This window comes from Acipenser ruthenus, chromosome 3 (assembly GCF_902713425.1).
Source record: "Acipenser ruthenus chromosome 3, fAciRut3.2 maternal haplotype, whole genome shotgun sequence".
Classification (NCBI taxonomy): domain Eukaryota; kingdom Metazoa; phylum Chordata; class Actinopteri; order Acipenseriformes; family Acipenseridae; genus Acipenser; species Acipenser ruthenus.
Genome location: NC_081191.1, coordinates 88,169,674 through 88,189,677, shown reverse-complemented (window position 1 = coordinate 88,189,677; position 20,004 = coordinate 88,169,674). Strand labels below are relative to the sequence as shown.

Sequence of the window (20,004 nt, the reverse complement as noted above, 5' to 3'; positions counted from 1 at the left end):
CTGGTGGCAGCGGTGGAGACAGAGGCAGCTCCTGCTGCTCTGCTCCTGCCGTTGGAGGTGGGACCAGCAGGCTCCCTCCCTCTGCTGGTGGCGATGGGCGCAGCAGGTATTCCACTAGTGGGAGGGGGCAGTTAGCTGGGAAATGCCCCCACTCCCCACAGATGCAGCAACAGTACTGCACGCCCATGCTGCAAAGGAGGGCCTCCCAGCCAACCTCCTCCTGTGGCTGTAGCCCCGGTTCTACCTCCTCTTCCTGAGGTGGGGAGTGGCAGTAGTCGGGCGACCTGTACCCGACCTCGCCAATTTTAAAACACCACTCCTCCCCCCTCAAGCACGTTAGGCAGACCTCTCCCAGTGGCTGCGTCTGCTGTTGCCTCTGCTGCCGCTTTTGTTGCTTTCTGCAGCTCTTCCTTCCCATCCTCCTCTGCCAAAAAGTTATATACAAAAAAAATGAAAAAAACTGCAGTACCCTTATCCTTTGGCCTGAGTCGGAAACTGTGGTTTATCCCACGTTGACACCACGTGTGACAGGATTTCAATAAAAAAGGCAGCACTTTACTGTAGAATTTGTAGCATCCTGCCATAGAGCCAGAGTCCCACTATAAGATGTGCTCAATATAACCGTGTACTATCTGTATGTTTGTGTATTGTGTTGTAGCTTTGGCAATACTTGTTGTGCTCGTCATGTCAATAAAGCATTTGAACTTGAACTTGAACTTGAGTGTTGGACCAGTGAGTGAGGAAGGGGGAGGGACTTGGGTGTGTGTGTGGAGATGATAGTTTGAAAGAGAGAAGCGGGATGTGGCGGTGGGAGAATTGAGAGAGCAAGTTGAGAGGTTGAGTTTGTGAGTGAGATGAATGAGAGCCATTGTTCACTAAAATAAAAAATACAGTGGTTTCCTACTGCTTTGAACCACAGCTGTTGTCTGTCTCATTATATCCAGGAAACCCTGCAGCTCAGTGCTACAATATGTAAATAAATCCTGTTCGCCTGCGGGGTGTATCAACTTCAACCTCCGTCTCCATCTCCTGCCTGTCACTCAGCAGCGAATGCACGCACCCACATGGCAGACAGCCACTCTGTCACAAGCATTAATACCCTGTATCTTTCTAAACAAGGGATTTAGGGGAGGTCCCTAATAAAAGCTGAATCTCAAATCAATAATAATATAGTACAGTAATTGTTACAGCTGTGTATAATGGTATTTAAAACAGGATTCATTTATCCGCCTTTTTACATATCCGCCCTTACTCTGGTCCCACCACAGTCGGATACGCGACCGATTACTGTACTTTTTATTACATTCATAGGTTTTCATAAATCTTTTTTATTAGTGTAATGAGTGTCTTAATAAACATTTTAACCGCATACACGTTTGTTTGTTTTGATTACTGTACTGGTGATTGGGGGACATTTTGAATGTCAGGTTATTGTGTGGGAGTTTATACCGTCCATCGCTTACTGCGGGTGAATCACGTTAACACAAATGTGCCTGTTCTATTATACGGTATACAGTGTAAACTAACCTTTTTAGTAAAAAAAAAAAAGAAAAATTTAAACCTTCTGATGTAGCAGGTAATTAGGATAACCTTTGACTTTTTCAAAGCAGTGATTGGCACTCTGCCCTTTCTGATTTTTTTTTGTTTTACCCTGTTCCCAGCTCTCAGGTTTTATGATGAACAATGCACAGTATTTGCCCTTTAAAAGATGGGAATGAAGTCAGATCAAAATTGCAGCAAAGTCTGTTTCTATGTTCAATTCTTAATAAAATATAACTGCCTGGTTTGCCAGTCACAAAAAGATATTTAAAGACATGTACAGTAAGTCTAACTACAAACTAAACTGGTATTTTTTATAATCCTGAGATTTTTGTTGTATAGTTATAAATATAACTGTCTAGAGTGAAGTGCATACACCAGGAGAAAAAAAAAAAAAAACACACCAAAACATTGAATAGCGCTGAATATAGTTAAGAAACAATTGTGCACTAGGGAGATATATTCACTTCTGAGCAACATGGAAATTTGGTTCATAAATTAACTGTTGAAATAAATAAATAAATTAAATGTATCTATAGATTTCTTGTGCAGTTCATAGTAAATACTGCTCAATGAAAGAAAATGGAAATCAGACAAAATGAGATGTTTGAATATATAAACTGTATTGCAGTGGCAGTTTATCAGCCTTAATTAGTGCTTTTAGATGGCAATGGTTGAGCCACATTAGTGGAGATATTAACAAGATTATTGAAACAAGCCCTATAGACAGGTAACTGGCCCTGTGAGACACATAATTCTTGTGAATATTGAGCCCTATTTGAAACTAGTATCCTCGTACAAACCCCTGTATGCCATGGTGGCCTCTTACAATGGTATCTATAAGCTAAAAATCTTTTTGATTTATTTCTTGATTAATGCAACAGCACTATATATATATATATATATATATATATATATATATATATATATATATATATATATATATCACAGACAGTACTGTAGCATTTCTTTCTGAAAACAAGCTATGCTACAAGGCCTCTCATGTTTGTCAAAATAGTCATTTTAGAGTAGTCTTAGTTATTAGTTATTCATACATATTTCCATTTAATTAGCTGCTCATTCTTTTTGATACTCATATTCATACGTCTTCATAATGAAAATAAATAAATGCTGCTCTCTGGAAACTTTAGGAGGTGTAATGGGTCCCCTGAACACCTCTAGTTTTTTAACATTTTAAAATTATTTTACCCCAATTTTCTCCCAAATTTAGAATGTTTCCTTACAGTGGCAATGCCCTGAATGGTAAATGCTAACACAAGTGAATGCATCTAATTAAAATGCCAGACATCACCCACTCCTGACTTTTCAAGCAATTGGAGCTCCATACAAGTAAAACCTTTTTAGTGCTCTTATCATTAGGGTGTGTGTTTTGTAATAACAAGGTCTGCTACACATAACTATATAGTGCAGAATAACAACCAGTGTTCTTACATCTGGATCTGGCAACCTTACACATTAACTGCTGCATATTCAAATGGGCTGGTGTAACACCACTCTTTGTGTGGAATACATTATTGTGTTTGCATTTGAACGGTGACAGCAAGATATTCGACATGACGAACAGAAAAAAAACAGCGGCAATCTTTCTGGCTGATGCTGTTGTGACAACCATTTATTTTCTTTTGTTGCCCATACAGTAACATGGTGGGGTGATGATCTGTATTTATAGTTCAAGGGACAGGCGGTGTTTTGTTTCCATTACGTACACAAGAGAACACTGGGTGACCTTCCATTTATTATCTTGCAACTTGCAGAGCATCCCCATCCATTTATTGCATACTCAAGGGAGGAAGATTAAACCTGAAGTGAGAGAGAAAGCAATTTCTGCACCAGTAAATTAGGCTTTTGGAAATGCAGTTTTTGGAAATAAAAACAAAACAAACTGAGCTATTGTTTTCCATATAGTAAAACACCTTGCAGCAAGTGCCAGTTCCTACAAATAACAATTAGAAAATTATTCTGATGAATTCATTTCAATTTACTAATAAACCTGTTCATATCATTTTAGGAATATTACCTATCTAGCGTGGGATACATTTTTGTTATCCCACTCGAGTGGAATGTTATGAGTGGGATAATGTTATCTCATTGCCTTTAAAAATGTAGAAACATCTATTATTATTTCTATTGGACTACAGCAGGACTACATAGTTTGCATATATTGTTAAATTTAACGTGCAAAGCAGTTTTTAACCCACTTAATATGTCGCTTGCAGTTAACCTGCAAGGTGGGTGTAATGATGGTCAGGCTGGTTTGATGTTAATTCAGGCCAGAAGGCAGTATTGAGAGTACAGACAGGGATTGTGGGTACAAGCACAGAGCACATTTATTTTAGTAGTCAAATACTTCAGACCTTACAGAGCCTAGTTTCACAGTTTACATACATGTCAAAGAGTCAGGTGCTTCTATTATTTAGCCCACTAGTTAACCCACATTATATCCGAAGCACATCTACATAATTGAGTGAGCTGTAAGCTTAAGCTACCATTTGTACAGTAGCATGTACAAGAAAGTGAAAGTTGTTTTTGGACTAATTTAGTGTAAATCCCTTTTTATTGTTATTTTATATTCTTGTCTTGTGTGTTCTCATGTGTAATATTTAAGAAATGTATGTTTTTTCACAAAGAAAATGTGTTTTAGTTTTTATTTTGTAGTGTGATGAATGCCCACCTTTACTTAAACCTTGACTGTAATACATCCACCCAATTGGACAAGCAACAACCGATACAGGTATCTGGCCAGTCGTTGTGTAAAGAAAAGAAAGCAGAGTGTTAATTGGAAAACTGATAAAACTATTCTAATGCATTTTCAATCAATCAATGAACACAAGTAAACTGTTTTAACAAACCTGGCTCTGCTGGCTGAATGCTTTGACTTTGGGAACACAGTTATGTCCATCATTTGATAGTACAGTATTTTTAATATTTACTTATATGCACAGTATCCTTTTAGTTGTGAGCATTTTTAACTAACATATTGAAATTTTCTTTTTTAGCACCTATTTGCATTGCAAATTTTAAAAAAATAGATGCCCTTTTGGGATGTCAGGTTCATTGTTTTGCAAGAAAATGCAATTAGACAGACACATGCACTGTGGTTAAGTTTTCCCTGGGATCTCCAGCCATGGATTATGCAAAGTAAACCCCATGCATTACCCAAGGAACATTAAAATTTGCTAATTACAATAAATGTTTCAGTACTAATGGTTTTACAGAATCCATACACACAGAAAAACAGAACTACAAAGTACCATGGCCTGTATGTTTTATATTTTTTGGTCTTGTTATTTAGTTATTTTCAGATCTTTTTTATAAAGCCGCTGTGTGAGTCCAATATGTGTTTATATTTTGTGCACAATCAGTTTGTTCTCATGCATCTGTAGATTATTTACTTTTAATGGGTTATGCTTTACATAAACCCATAACAACCCTATAAAACCAGTTGCAGGTTATGCTTTGATGTGTGCAAAATCATAACATTTTTAATTGTATTCAATATTTGTTAATGCCAATCATCTGACAGTTAAGGAAGTTACACAGGAATTTAAAGTAATACACAAGCCATCAAACTATTCAAATAAACATTTATTGAGTGTAAAACTTGGAGAAGTTTCTTACAATTCATTAAAACATGATTATTATCACTTACGTTACATATTTCAGTTGAGTCATCAATGTCTAAGGAAGTAAAAGTGGTAATATTGTATTTTATACCACAAGCGTGGGTATATCAAGCATGGGATACATTTTTGTTATCCCACTCGAGTGGGATGACATGAGTGGATAACATGCTTACCGGGACTAGTTTTGAAAGTGTCTTTGTTTACATTCCTATCCAGTGGATGCTGCTGAAATTCAGGACGGAGCTGTGTTTCGCTAGTTCAAACAACAATGCCACTAATACGTGTTTTAATACAACTTTAAAATGTCTGAAATCATTTCAAATTTCTTTTGTTGTTTTGATTTGGACTCCGATTTCCTTGAGAACGAGTTTAGTCAAGGAATGCCAGTCACCGATCTGCCTGCGTGTGACTTATCCAAACAGCCTGTAGCCCTTTCATTAACGCTGGTAACGGTAGCAAACAACAGAGAGGCTGTAAATTGACATGCTGAGCTCAAGGTTCTATCTAAAGAGACTCCAAGGCACCGGAGAGAGCAAAAGAAACAAAATCAACCGAATCATCGGTAATAAAATGACTTACAATACCCCAGGACCTTACAATAGGAATAGGAATGGTTTAAGGCGAAGGTAAAATAAATACTGTTTCCAAAATTGGCCCTTTGTAGCTAAGAGACAAGGCACTGCATCAAAACAGGGGATGGCGGATTGGCTTTGCTGACTATGGCAGAAGAACTGAGTGCCAGTCACAGTCCAGCACTGTTTGAAAGGCTTTTGTAGATCTCAGAGTGTTCCAGTGGGAATCTGGTTCTTTTCAATTAAAAAAAACTGTCAAGGCAGGGTTGTATTGAGTGGGCTGTCATCAGTCAACAGGCCTTTAATTGGCAGCAGCATGATAAGCCCTTTGGCTAATAAGAGGGGCGCTCGACGATGTGGAAGGGAACGAGTGCTTGATATTGTAATAAAACATGTTTGTTGTGATACCGTTTTTTGTTTTTTCATAATCCTGCCAAATTTAACTTCTTGCCAGGTTCTGAATGTAAAATATGCCAAGTACATTGTAGGCCCTTTGAGAACAACATAGGGGTTATCCTCTATTGATATTGAGATCTGCTGTGTTGCTTATCATGACTGACACTGGCATGCAAAAGGAAGATGCAGGGATGCCATTTGAATAGGAAATCACAAACATTGATGTGTGCTGTACTGTATAGTGACATTTTAGAACCTTTTTTGTCCAATGCCTGTATGATTCAACAAATGTACCTGTATCAGGTTGCTGTTGTGTTGGCAGTACATGGATTGTGTTGTTGCCATCTGTTTCCAAGCAGTGGGTATTCCAGAAAGAAGGTCTTACAGTATGTTCATTAGCATGCAAAGTACTGAAACAACCTTTAGTGCTCAAATAATGCCATCTGTCATGTGCATTCAGCTATACCGTTGCTATTAAGTATGCAGGGCCTTATTATACAGGGCATTTTGTAATCGGTAGTAAGGTAATCTTTCTAAGGTTTTTTTTTTTTTTTTTTTTTTTTAATATGGAATAGGCACATCTGTTGTCAATTGACATGTACACTGGATTTTACATAAGTTCACTTCCTGGTCCGAGCCTCACTCTTGTGGACAATGAGAGTTAGGATGGAACTGAAAATTATAGGAAGCAAGGAAGTGACTTGCATTTCCTTTTTTTTGGGTTACTGATAAATCTACCTATCACCAATGAAGGTAAAATCATGCAAAGCATAACAGGATCCTAAACAATATGGGCACCTGTATTAAGGCTAATGGTTATAAAACTTCTTTAATGGTAGGTTTGTGGTATTCAAAAAAAAGTTGACCTGGTGCTTGCAGACCCATTCAGTTTTCGTAGGACAGATTTACCAAATGTTTTAAAGATAAAAAAAAAAACCACAGTTTTCCAAAACGCAGTCAAACCTGAATCTCTGAAAAACTGTTTTTCATGACTCTATTGTCTTCATTTTCTGCATCACTGTTTTGTGTTAACATTTTTTAGGCTGACAATGCGGTATCCCAAGACTACCGATTCATTCTCTCTCTGTGTGTATTTAGATAGTAGCTGCATAGTAAATGTGTATGTACTTACACATAATTACAATGCTGTTATTCATAGTTATAATGTACTTGTAAATCTTTTGCACGATATATGTAAGTATGCAATAGTATCAGAAAAGGGTTAGGGTTATATGATGCAAAAAATGCATAGATTAAGTGCATTGTAATTATACATAATAACATTGTCATTATGAGTAAGAACACATAGTAACTACTATGTAAATACACAGTACTTAGGGACACTTAATGTAAAGTGTTACTGTTTGTTCTTACTAATTTAACTTTAACAAATACTTGACACATGTTCTGAATGTCCTGATATAAACCGGAGGAAACACATCTGAAAATCTCAACTTCTCTGTGATATCATGCCCACCATTTTATAAATATGAATCTGCTTCATAAAAAGGATGCATCTAAGTAGTGTAATCTGATCATCACACCCTTTCAAAGCATATCCCACATCTTCACACATCTCTACCGGTGTCAGGTAGCAGCACGGTGCACCCCAGTAAAAGTCAGTGGATGCACCATTATTCTCACTCCAGAGTTTCCTCAAGCTTACCTTTGCACACAGTAGCTGCGGCTGCAGTCTGCCCAGAGTCCTGTGCAGCAGTGTATGCTATGGATGTGTTCACAATGACACCAGCTGCAATACAAACTCTTGCTGGCAATAGATGTCATCGGGGATGCAATTTATGAATGAAATTAGTGGTCTATCAGTTTTGTTATTTTTGTATTTTTAGACACCATTAAGATGTTATGTTAACATTTTTGGAAAATGCCTACTGCATCGGCAATTGTATCCAGTAAATGAAATACCAAGGCCGCTCTGTTTGTGCTCTGAGGTCAGAGCCACAGTGTTCAGCTGTCATCTTGTGCCTGTTCATAACCAGAAACCTGGTCATTCCAAACTTTTGCATATAGGATATGTATTCATTCTTTATGTTGCAGTAATGTTACTGTAACAATAGAAAAAAAGACTTACAAACACACATCTGAATTATTAAAATATTAACCAACTCCGAAAAACATCCCTAAAAGTATCTTTCTGTATATTATGGCAGCAGGAGGTGCATCTCTCTGAAATGAGAACGCTATCGTCCAAGTGCTCCAGCAACAGAGCAGGTTTCTCAACTGGAATTCAAACTGCATCTCAGGATTTTATTTTTGCAATCTATTGCATATTGGTTTGAGCAAATTAAGCATGCTGGGACCAAGCAGTTTTGAAAGATTCTGAATATTGAGTTTTCATTTTGTTATTTATTTGTTTATTGGGATTTAAAAAAAAACTATTGATGAATTTGTTAGATTGCTGTTAACCTCAAAAGCTAAATAAGAATTCTAAGATACAAATATAAGAAATTAATTCAAGCAACTTTTGACTAGTGAAGAAGCATTAGGAAGTAGCTATATGAGATATACGTCAAATACCAAATTACATAGACAAAAACCATAGTACACAGTCCAAACTCGTGCAATGAACATTCTAAGTGTGATTCAGAAAGATAACTTTATTTCTCTGGGGATCGGTTTTGCATTCTTCTTTTGGGGGGAATGTATTCATTGTTTGTGTTTTTCCAGTTTATACTGTATGTATTATGCACTTTTAATAAAATATTCAGTTATTATGAAGCAAAATACGATTTCGCCGATGCTCTAATTTAATCAAAAACACCACATAAAAGACAGATTTTTGTAAGGATTCTTTTTGACAAGCTCTTCCCTTGAAGATCTGAATGCTCCGTTTTCAAATAAAAAGAATAATTTTTCTTTTTGTATGACTGCTGCGTTTATTAAGTACTTTAGAGAGCTTTGTGGATGACAAATGCACTTTATTTATTTTGAAAGAGATTATAGTACCTGCTCATGACGAGACGTAAGATATGTAAGATATGTAAATATAATATATACATTTTAGACCTGCAATATAACATTTAAACATGCATTCTCTAGTCTAACGGCAACAGTCCAATTTTATAAAAGGATTCATTCATCTGAAGAAGAATGATTGGCATGAGCGATATCCATGCCATACAAAACTCTCTTGAGTCGATAAATCAGCTTCTTTACTGAACAGCGAAAGGAGCATCTGCTGACTGCTGAGGCGTGCTTTAAAGAGGCCAGTGTGTTTCTCCTCAAGTCTGATCCATGAGGATAGAGGAATATTTGTTGTGACTGGTTTCATAATGACGTTTGAGGACGCTCGTCTTGTACAGACTACGGTGTGTAAGTGATTTGTTGCAGATGAGACACAGAGGTTTACCACTGTCAGTGAAAGCAAACTCTTCCTTCCATTCTGTCTTATAGCCTCATATTTTTGTTTATATCTAGTGGATGGTTTGCTCAATGCCGTTGTCTCCACGAAACGAACGAGCACTTAATTAAAAATTATGAAACTGACTTTCAGTTGCACATCGGCTTTCACTCGAGGTGATCGAAATATGCTTTTATATTATTATTAATGAGTTATTTAGCAGATGCTTTGATCCAAAGCGACTGGCGGAATGGATACGTATGTGATCCTACTGATAAAGTGCTTACACCGACAGCTTAGATTGACAATCACTGGCTGCAGGAAATACTGTAGTAACGAGAGGATCTCTTAGAGTAAAAGGAATTGGGGAGTTTTAAAGCACTAAGGGATAAAACACAGGTGCATTCATGTTTGCTTCACGCAAAGGTATTTTTAAACTTAATTTGTATCTTATTAGTGACTGATCAATAAAGCAGAGAATTTACCAGTAGTTTACGTTCACTGTCCAAATTAGGATAGGGAAGAAGGGAACCATTGTGAGTGCTGCACCACGTCACTGCACGTTGGGTCTCATGTACACAGTGAAATCAATTACATTACAGCTCAGTCAGTCCCTAATAAAATAAAGTTAAGAAATACTTGTGCATGAAACAAACAATAATGTGTGGGAATTGTATATTGGTTTTCAAGTATACATATCACAAAGCAAAATACATCAGATACAACTACAGTAAATTACTCTTTTTTTTTGTTGACTCTATTTTTTGTTGCATGTTTTATGGTGTAATACTGCTACTAATAAGCCTATAAAACTGCTCATTATCGTTTTGCTGTTGGTCTTTGGTATTCCAGGGTTTATTTTCACTTTACGGGAAGCCAAGATTTTTTGATACAACGCAAGTTTACTTGTGTTATTTCATGTCCTGTAACACAGGAAGCTGTGGAAAGATAAATGAGTTCAAAGTAAAGCTGAGAAACAAAATGATCAGATCAAAAGGAAACATTTGGGCTTTGACTTTAATTAAAAAGTTTAATATCTCACACGGCTGATCACCAGCTGTCTGAAATGAATTATTCTAAATATCACTATCTCATGTGGTACTCTAAAGCCATGATATATTTCTTCAGGAATGCGACTGACAGTTCAAGGAGGTGCTGGTAATGATGCAGTGGCTAGAGTAGATGTCTTTCAGTATGATATCAGGATGAGGACACAGTAGCTCAGCCAGGATAAAGGTAAAATGACCAACTTACTTTTGGGAATAAAGGTAGCCTAATCATAAAGAGTCTTTGCTTCAGTTATCTCTGAAAAAATAGAAGACTTTAGATGAAAAGTTAATTTAAATAGTGGCATTCCTTTCAAGTCAGTGAAGCATAATTATCGGCATAAATCGACTATGTTCCTTAATATCAAGACATAGTGTTTCTGATTGAAAGCTCTGATGATAAATGTATATTGCCTTCAATGCTGATTCAGTGGTAGGCAGGGGTGTAGTGCTGCAGGGTGGGTAGGGAGTGCCGAACCCCCACTTCTCTTCGGCAGGGAGAGCACCGCTTCTGTACTTCACGTGTACAATATTGAACTGTTTTATTAATATATAATGTATTATTAATGCATTTATTAACATATTTAACTGTTTTATTAATATATGGAGATATACATGTGTATATAACCCATACGAATAAGCAAAGAATAAAATACCCGTAAGAAACCCTTGAGAGATAAATAATGAAAAAGTTTGAATGTAGTGTGCCTGGTCTAGAATAATGATTAAGAGGTGAAGGGAACCTGTATCAGCGCTGTGCTGAGGTGTCAGCGTTTTACAATTAGATGTCATAATTGGAAAACTTCTTATTTTTAGACCCATATATCAGAAATCAACATTTATTTAAAACATAAAACTCAATCACAACAAACAAATAAAGGATACCTGTGGCCTTACACAACTCTTGAAAGTGATGCACTTCTGTTTACTATGTGCTGCTGTGTTAATTGATCTACTACAAACCATGACTGGCCATTAGGTTTTGCAATATACTGTATCACTGACATTACAACGCCAAAGGCTTTTCTCAGCAATAGCTTTGCTAATTCTGGTATAGTAGCTACTTGGTACTCCTCACACCATTAATGGACTATAAAATGCATTGTAATAGGTTGGACTTTTCAATTAGATTCCCTCCCAGACTGTATTAGTCTTATTCACACAAAGCAGAAAATTGTATTATCATGTCCAGTCAGAGACTTGACTGCCATGAATGGCGATCCCTACTGTAAGGTGGTGGGGGGGGGGGGGGGGGGGCAAAACATGTGGCAATTTAAGACAAATTCTTATAAACACAGATGGTGAGTATTGAAACGGTAATAGCGATAAGAAATGTTTTTAATGTCTATTTCAACTATAAACTAATCAGCTTTAGAAACACTGTGTTTAATTGCATTGCTACTTGACAAATTAGAGTGATTTAATAATTATGGCAATTAGAAAAAAATGAAATTTAAACACAAGTGTATTTATAAAGAAATAAGGTCACTCACCCTAATATTTTCCAAATAGTTTTTTCCTTATGTCTGATCTGGAACAGAATTCCTTTTCCAGTTCAGGCAGATTGATGCCATCCAGAATGTCTTGGTGTGTGTGACATACTGCTACGGAGTTCAGGCTGCTTTGTGTTATACTGCTGCACAGCCTGGACTGTGATCTGCTTGGGCCGAAGATGCTGGTGAAACGAGCAGCCAACATAAAAGTTGTGGGAAAAGTCTCCTGACTTCGGTTGTCAGATCTCACATTATTGTTGCAGCTTCAGCAACTGATTTGTACTGATTTTGATATTTAAACACAAGTTGGATCATTAGTGAATCCTGGTTGGGTTCAGGATATTTACTTAAGATACCATGTAGCAGTACCTTTTTTAATGCTTGGTAGTGCTTAAGGTCATTGTTGTCAAATCACTTTGGCAATTCCGATTTTGCACAATCAATAAACTAGAGGTCTGTGGTTGGTTGTGTTCCAGTTCGGTTGTGGGATGATAAGCTGTAGCAGTTCCAGTGTACCATGCAGGTGTTTTGCGACGTCTTGGAATTGTCAACTGTTTTAAGTCATATTGTTCAATTAGCTTGTTCACGTCCTTTCAATTAAAATACTGTTCACTGCGTACTACATCCACTTTGCATTGTACAGCATTTACTTGCTTCCAACATCCCAGCTGTACAAGTAAATTAATCTTGTAGACATCTGTTAAGATTTTCCAGCAGCTCTAAAACTGGCATAGCCATGTGCAATCCGAACAATACTGACTGTTCTCATTAAAAATCTTACAAGTAAGCCGTTGGCACAAGAAGTTGTTTCTGATCTCATCTGGTCTGCCGCTTCCTCCAAACTGGACAGTCCCTCTGGGTATTGTGTTAAAACACTTGTTTTAGTTACTGTGATGCTAATCAATGAGTGAATGATTTTTCATGGCTTTTAAATTTCTCCAGGGCTTTCTTCCAATTGCGAAACCCATCAAACAGAAAATGACCCCTCTGCAAATTTGGACATGTCCATTAGTTTCATTTGCCATCCCTTTGCACAGAAAAAGCACAGTACTCCCTTAACCAGATCCTCGTAAAGTAACCAGGGATAACGTGTGAACCAGTCAGCTCGAAAACACAGTGTTTTATTGCTAAGAATCTGCTTAATAATTGTAGATGGCTCAGGCTGGTTTGGGTTTTGCGACAGAACGATGCTTAACCCTTTCCTGTCCGATGTCGGACCTTGTCCGACATCATCAAAAAGGCGTCAATCACAGGTCCCTAGTCGGTTTTTCTCTGGAAAAAGCCAAGAAAAGCTTTCAATTGCCGAGAGGTCGAGAGAAGCCGAGAGAAGCTGAAAAGAAAAATTGAGGCGGATCTGAGCAATACTCATAGTCCCTTCACCACAGACATAACACGGACATAAACAAACAAGATAGGTACTTCTACATCCAGCACTCAAAGAAAATTGTGGACATTTGCCAAGATTTCTCTAAATGGAGCTTTAAATTAGATATCTAAATGCATTTGAGATATCTTTAAATCATTAAAATATATCTCTAAATGTTTCTGAGATAACTTTAAATAATTTAAAGATATCTGAAATTCAATTTAAGATATCTTAAAATAACTTCCTGTTCATTTAGCGATATCTGTAAATCATTTAGAGATATCTTGAAATAACTTTGTGTTCATTTAGAGATATCTTTAAATGGACAGGAAGTCCATTCAAAACATAGCGCATTTTCACAGGTTTTCACAAGTCATTTTGAGATATCTTGAAATGGCTTCCTGTTCATTTGAAGATATCTTATTTAAATTAACAGGAAGTTATTTAGAGATATCTCTAAATCATTTGAAGATATCTTCAAATGAACAGGAAGCCATTTCAAGATATCTCCAAATTACTTTGTGTGAAAATGCTCTATGTTTTGAATGGACTTCATGAACAGGATGTTATTTAGAGATCTCTCAAAATGATTTAGAGATATCGCTAAATGAAAAGGAAGCTATTTCAAGATATCTTAAAATGACTTAGAGATATCTTTAAAATGTTTTAATTTTAAGATATCTCTACAGTTTGGCGTACCATACTAGCATAATCCACATGGTTTCCATAGTATTTAAAGATATCTGTAAATCAATTTGAGATATCTTTATTTCATTTTTAGATATCTGTAATTGATTTACATATATCTCTAATTGATTTACAGATATCTTAAAATTAATTTTAGATAGCTTTAAAAAATGCATAATTAAAGATATCTGTAATTCAATTGAAGAGATCTCGAAATGATTTAGATAAATCTTTAAATATTTCAAGTTATCTTAAAATGCAAATTTGAGATATCTCTAAATGATAATATGGCTTGCCATATAAATGGTGTCGGAGAGTCAAACACACTAGCTGCTTCAAAAAGTGGTGAGTGCAGTGGAATAAATAAGCAAAAAATTAGCAACAGACTGTCTGATGGAAATCTCTCTGCTGAGGTACGATGCACTTGTTATGCTTGACTTCATAAAGCAGGTGGAAACTATGGTCTCCCATTAATGTGGTCTCCCATTAATGTGGTCTCACATTAATGGTAGGAACTGAACATTATATTTTTTGTTATTCAATTGAAATGGTAACATTGCTAATATTTTAGTCAGTGAATGTATTTGGGATTATTTCTTTATCTATGCATTTTAATTTGCGGTTTCTGGCATTTGGGTGTGTTGTAGGGTCTGGGGGCCCTCAGGGTTGTTTAGGGCCACACATGTGGCCCTTTCATTCATTTCATTGATCTAGTTCTTCCACTCTATTTTTTTTTTGCAGGTGGCTTCCAAAAAAAATGAATATCCATTTCTAAAATCAAAACCATTATTGTACACATCAACTTAAGCAATAACATGCGTGCAAGCAATGATGCGTGTAACGTTCACAGGACCAGTTCATAGTGTAAAATCAGGAGGGGTGGAGAATCTGGTGCATTCCAGTCCCAAGAAAACAAGTTATACATAATTTTCAAAGGTATTCTGAATCATAAAACTATTTAAAAAGATTGTTAAGGGGTTGTGTAAGGGGGGGGGGGTGACTTGGGTGACTTGTCCCCCTCATCCACCCCAGGATCTGCACCTGTGTTGACCGCACAAGGTACTGACAGCTAAAATTGGCCAACATCATGGCCACCAGGCTTCAGAATGTTTTTTTAGGAAAGTGCCAAGAGATTAATTCAATAAAATACATGATGATTTTATTCACTAACACCTAAATCCGATAAGTATTTATTATGCACATAGATTTATCTAAGGTAGTTACATGCTTTGATGTCTGTTTAATTAGGTTATATTGTTGGTGTGACTAGATACAAATATGGATTATCAGTTGTCGTAGTTGCCCCCCTTTTGTTTTAGGAGTTGCCACAATGGACGAGGGTAACACCTCCTTAGCCATGGTCTTTACATAGGCTTACATTGAGAGGGTGTCTTTAGGAGGCAAACCACCTGCACTACAACACTCACTAGTGCAGTCACACATATATCAAGATGGGGTATAACCTAAACAGGTTTCAACAAACAGAATTTTCTAAAATGCTTGCACTGTTTGCTTGGAAAATGTTGTCAAACAAGGACTAAGGTGCTTAGAATTTGCTTATACAAACACATTTGCTTCATAGCCAGAAACAAATAGTATTTTATTAAAAGCATGGTAACCATATTATGTATATCAATGTGGATACTCGTTTCTTTGTACTTCTAGCATCTCATTAGCTGTATTTTCTTGTGTTTTTTTTTTTCAGAGAAATGTGATGAACAATTGTCCACACCGCTTTCCCACAACTCCTTTACGAGTTCTTCTATGTTGGCTGGCAGTTACGCCCCGGGGTATGCAAAACTAAACAGAAGAGGAGGTAAGAGCCAATTCATCTTTCAGAGCCATCAATGCAGCAGTAAAACCTAATATTCCTCTGCAAAACAAATGCTCAACTCATCTCGAATAATAAACCCGTAAATCATTCTGACCTGAGATTCACTTCAGATCTCCTGTGAAAGCTGTGATTGGAATGAGAGTTTAAAAAAGCCATGCATTTCAATGCATTCATTCTCATTATAACAGTTAAATAAACACTTCTTTTTTGCAGCATTTCACAAACTTCAATTTCAAGGATGTTCATCTATAAAAAGTCCCACACCTTCACATATGGTTAAATCAATCTTAGTGCTAGGGTTTGTTCTACTGGTTTTAATGTCCTTGTTAGAGTCAGAAGGAAAGCATGACATGCTTTTTGAGAAAAAAATTAAAAATGTATATTCCTGCAATGTATCATAGCCATTAGAGATGTAAGTTATGTCATAGTTCATGATATTTTACTTCTGGTTGAGAAAAGGGACAGCACACATTGACTTTTCAGCAAACAATAGAGTATATAAAGGCAATGGAACATCAGCAAGCTCTGGTTATTTTGATCAGTGTATATTTATAAAACCTTTCTTGGGCCCATTAAGTTCCTTTCTGATGCAATGTGGTTAGCAGTGTATATCATGGATGATTATTTGAATGGGAAATGGTACAGAAGGACAGCACTATGCAATCAAATTAAAATACAATTCATTGTTCAATGGTGGAAAAGATAGCTTTGTATTTGTTGTATTCCACCAGTTTGCAAATACATACACAATTCATTCAAATACATACCAAACAATAATAATATATGTATATATTCTATTTGTACAAAAACATCTTCAAAAAGTCGATGGAATCTCATACAGTACACTGTACCATACAAAAATAAAAAGCTTCTTTAAACTAAAAATAAATAAATACAGCTGAACTGGAAAGTCCTGCCTGTCACGCTGTACTTCTCAGTTTCATTGCAAAATTTGATTAGCAAACGCAACATATTTCTTGCAGTGTAATTGTAGTTGTAGCTAAAATACAACCTCTTGAAATAACTAGACCTACAAGAATACAATCCTGTTTGACGGGAATATGTATTTATTAATATTGTAGAGATCTCGGTTAATGCAGGCAGGTGCATCACACAGGGCGAGGCAATCCACACACAGGCAGAGGGCGGGTGCGAATCCAGGACCTCTCGCACTAAAGAATAGCGGCGCTACCACTGTACAGAAGTGCCGGCTTCTTTGCAAGGAGCGTATATCGGGCTTTGTGTGTGATTGTGTCACCTGCCAGCCCTGCTGCTGCCTTCCCCCATGCACGCTACAATATAAATACAGGCTAACTTCACTATAACGAACCCCCATGGGACCTGGAGAAATGTTCGTTATATCAGGGTGTTCATTATAATAGGATTTGGCATATTTCTGTATCAGAATAATGACAAAACTGCAAATTTGAATTGAACATCAATATATAGTACTTTTATGAAGATTCCTTCACATTGATCAACATTTAAACGGTATTGTGACAAGGTACTCGTGTCACATGTGTGGGTAACCACATTGCAAGACAGAGAGACATGGGAGTTGGTGTTGAAATGTCGGCACAGGCGCACAGGATGTATTAAACACAAAACAGAAAGTAAATAAACGGGTCATGTGATGCTACCAACAATGGTAACGCACAGAGGACACAATACAAGACAGACAGGCAGCAAGTCTCAATTGGATCAAAGATAACTCCAAAAAGTACACAAAACAAACCCGTTTCCACATATAAATTATACCAACACTAATGTCCCCCTGTGCTGGGCAATCACCCTGCTACAGGTATGTTTAAAAGAAAACAGTAAATAAATGAAAAAGGAAATGCTAAATACAGTAATTACATGTCCTTTCTCTTGAAAAAACTATCCAGCGTAGATTGCTCCTCACGCCCGTTGCCTGGTTGCAGTTTGTGTGGAGATGACGGACAGGCAACGATTACATTCGTCATGATTCGTACTACAATAGGTCATCTTTGAAATAGCGTTATCTTTGAATTAGTCAACCATGGTCTTTGTTTTCACTGAGAGAATAACACAATTGACACTGGAGAAAGTTCAATGTTAGCCAGTACTGAGATCGTTGTATTCGGGTCGATCATGTACGTGATCATTTTAATCGGGCTAATTCGCATTGAAAAAGATCGGTTCTTGCTGTTGGGATCGTTAAAAATGAGTGTTCGTTATAAGAAGGGTTCATTACAGTGAAGATAGCCTGTAGTAAACACAGATATCTGTTGGGGCACTTCAAAAAAGATATGATTTTTATTAAATTTCCATAAAAAATATGAGAAAGACTGCCCAGGTCTTTACAGACAGGGGATATTAGAGTTTGTCAATACCTACACAGAACGACATTGAATTTAAAATTTTACAAAAACATATTGTGTAAGAGGAACACCTTGTTATTGACACACTCTCAGGTGTGCCTCTTTCCACTTTAGCTGATTTAAAGTTATCAAAATTATATTGTTTCAGTTTTATATTGATTCATAATTTCTGTAAATGAACCATTATCACGAGGAAGTGCCTCTTGTGTTGCTTGTCAGTTTATGACAGTATTCATTGCATTTTGGTTACACTTCATCTCTGTAATGTGACAGGTGGCAATTCATGTTTCACCAACTATTCCCTAGTTGTAGAACTGATGAGATTTATTTCATTCCTGTGGCTCAGAATTACAATTAAATAATACTTTGATTTTTCACAATCAGACAGGTCCTCCCACTTGACATGGGAAGAAACTGTACATTTCAAGCCCCATGCTTCTCTGTATCTTGTATAGTTTTATACAGAATCTAATTCATATTTTTAAAAAAGTACTGTTACTGTTTGGGGGCATTGTGCTCATCAGCAACGAGCAAACAAGTTATGCCTGTTTTTCAGAGGTTTTTATTTTAATTTTAATTTTTGAAAAAAATGTGTGTTCATCCATAATGTGAGAACACTGCAAGGAATATGAACAAATGAAATTAAAAGAAATAGCCCTGCAAACATTCAAATGTCTTTATATATGGGTTTTTACATAAAGTCTTGACATCTTACAAATTACAAATTACTTCCTGTTCCTAGCAGTATATCTATCCTTGGTGATATTGACTGGTGGTTTGAGAGAGATTATAAATGTTGTAAAATAACAAGCAAGTACTGTAATCAGTCCTGATCCAAGATGAATTTACTTTCCAATTTTGACCTTGTTGCAGTCTTGCATGGTCTTACATGTCATGGCAATGATACTATTTTGGATTATTTATAATAACTGTGTCTAATAGAAAGCAAATATGTGTGTATTAAAAGGTTTGACTATACTACTAAATATAACATTATAGCGATTCATAAATGCTCTTTGCCTTTGAAAATACAGTTAATTACTATTGCTCTCTATTCATAGGTCCATTATTGTCATTAAGGTTTTAGGTAGATGTTACTACTTGAACTGCATTTATAGTGTCTCTACCTAGACTAAAGTGCACTCCAGCAGTAGAAACTATGAACTCTGCTAAGCTAAAGTTCATATGTAAGATATCAACTCCATGAGCTTTGGTGGAGGGTAAGGTCGAATCCCACTTGAGAGAAAACCTGTTTGGCCTCAACAATAGAAAGTTACCTACTGTGCTGTTTGATGAATAAATGAAAAAAGAGATAGAAAACAAGTGGGAAACTAATGAGAATATGAGGCAGAAAACCATTCAGGGGATGGAGGTTGGCAAAGGGGAAAAGGAATTTGACAGACTGAATACTTAATATACCGGTAAGACTTATAGCCCAATGTTCTGTATGTGTTATACATATTCAATACTTGCTGTCAGCCTACTTTTTATACACACACAAAGGACGTTTTTGCACAATACCTGCCATACCCACCAAATTAAATTCAATGGTACACAGAATATACTGTAATCTGGTCCAATGGATTTTTTCATGGTATATATAAAGGATACAGTCTGAAATGGGACAGTGAGTGTAATGTTGTACTTAAGTAGTTATAATCACAGGTACGGTAATTTACATTGACCACATTGCAACCCAAATACTAGAAGCTCCTACAGCATTT

General features: G+C 36.5%; 1 protein-coding gene across 1 annotated transcript in view; it reads left to right on the top strand.

Annotated features, from left to right (window-relative positions):
• Positions 1–20,004, top strand: part of LOC117394379 (contactin-associated protein-like 2) — a 545,795-nt gene that overhangs the window by 222,631 nt on the left and 303,160 nt on the right. Inside the window, exon 2 of the mRNA XM_033992589.3 lies at positions 15,807–15,917. Coding sequence (XP_033848480.1) covers positions 15,807–15,917 — 111 coding nt within the window. The remainder of the gene's footprint in view (positions 1–15,806; positions 15,918–20,004) is intronic.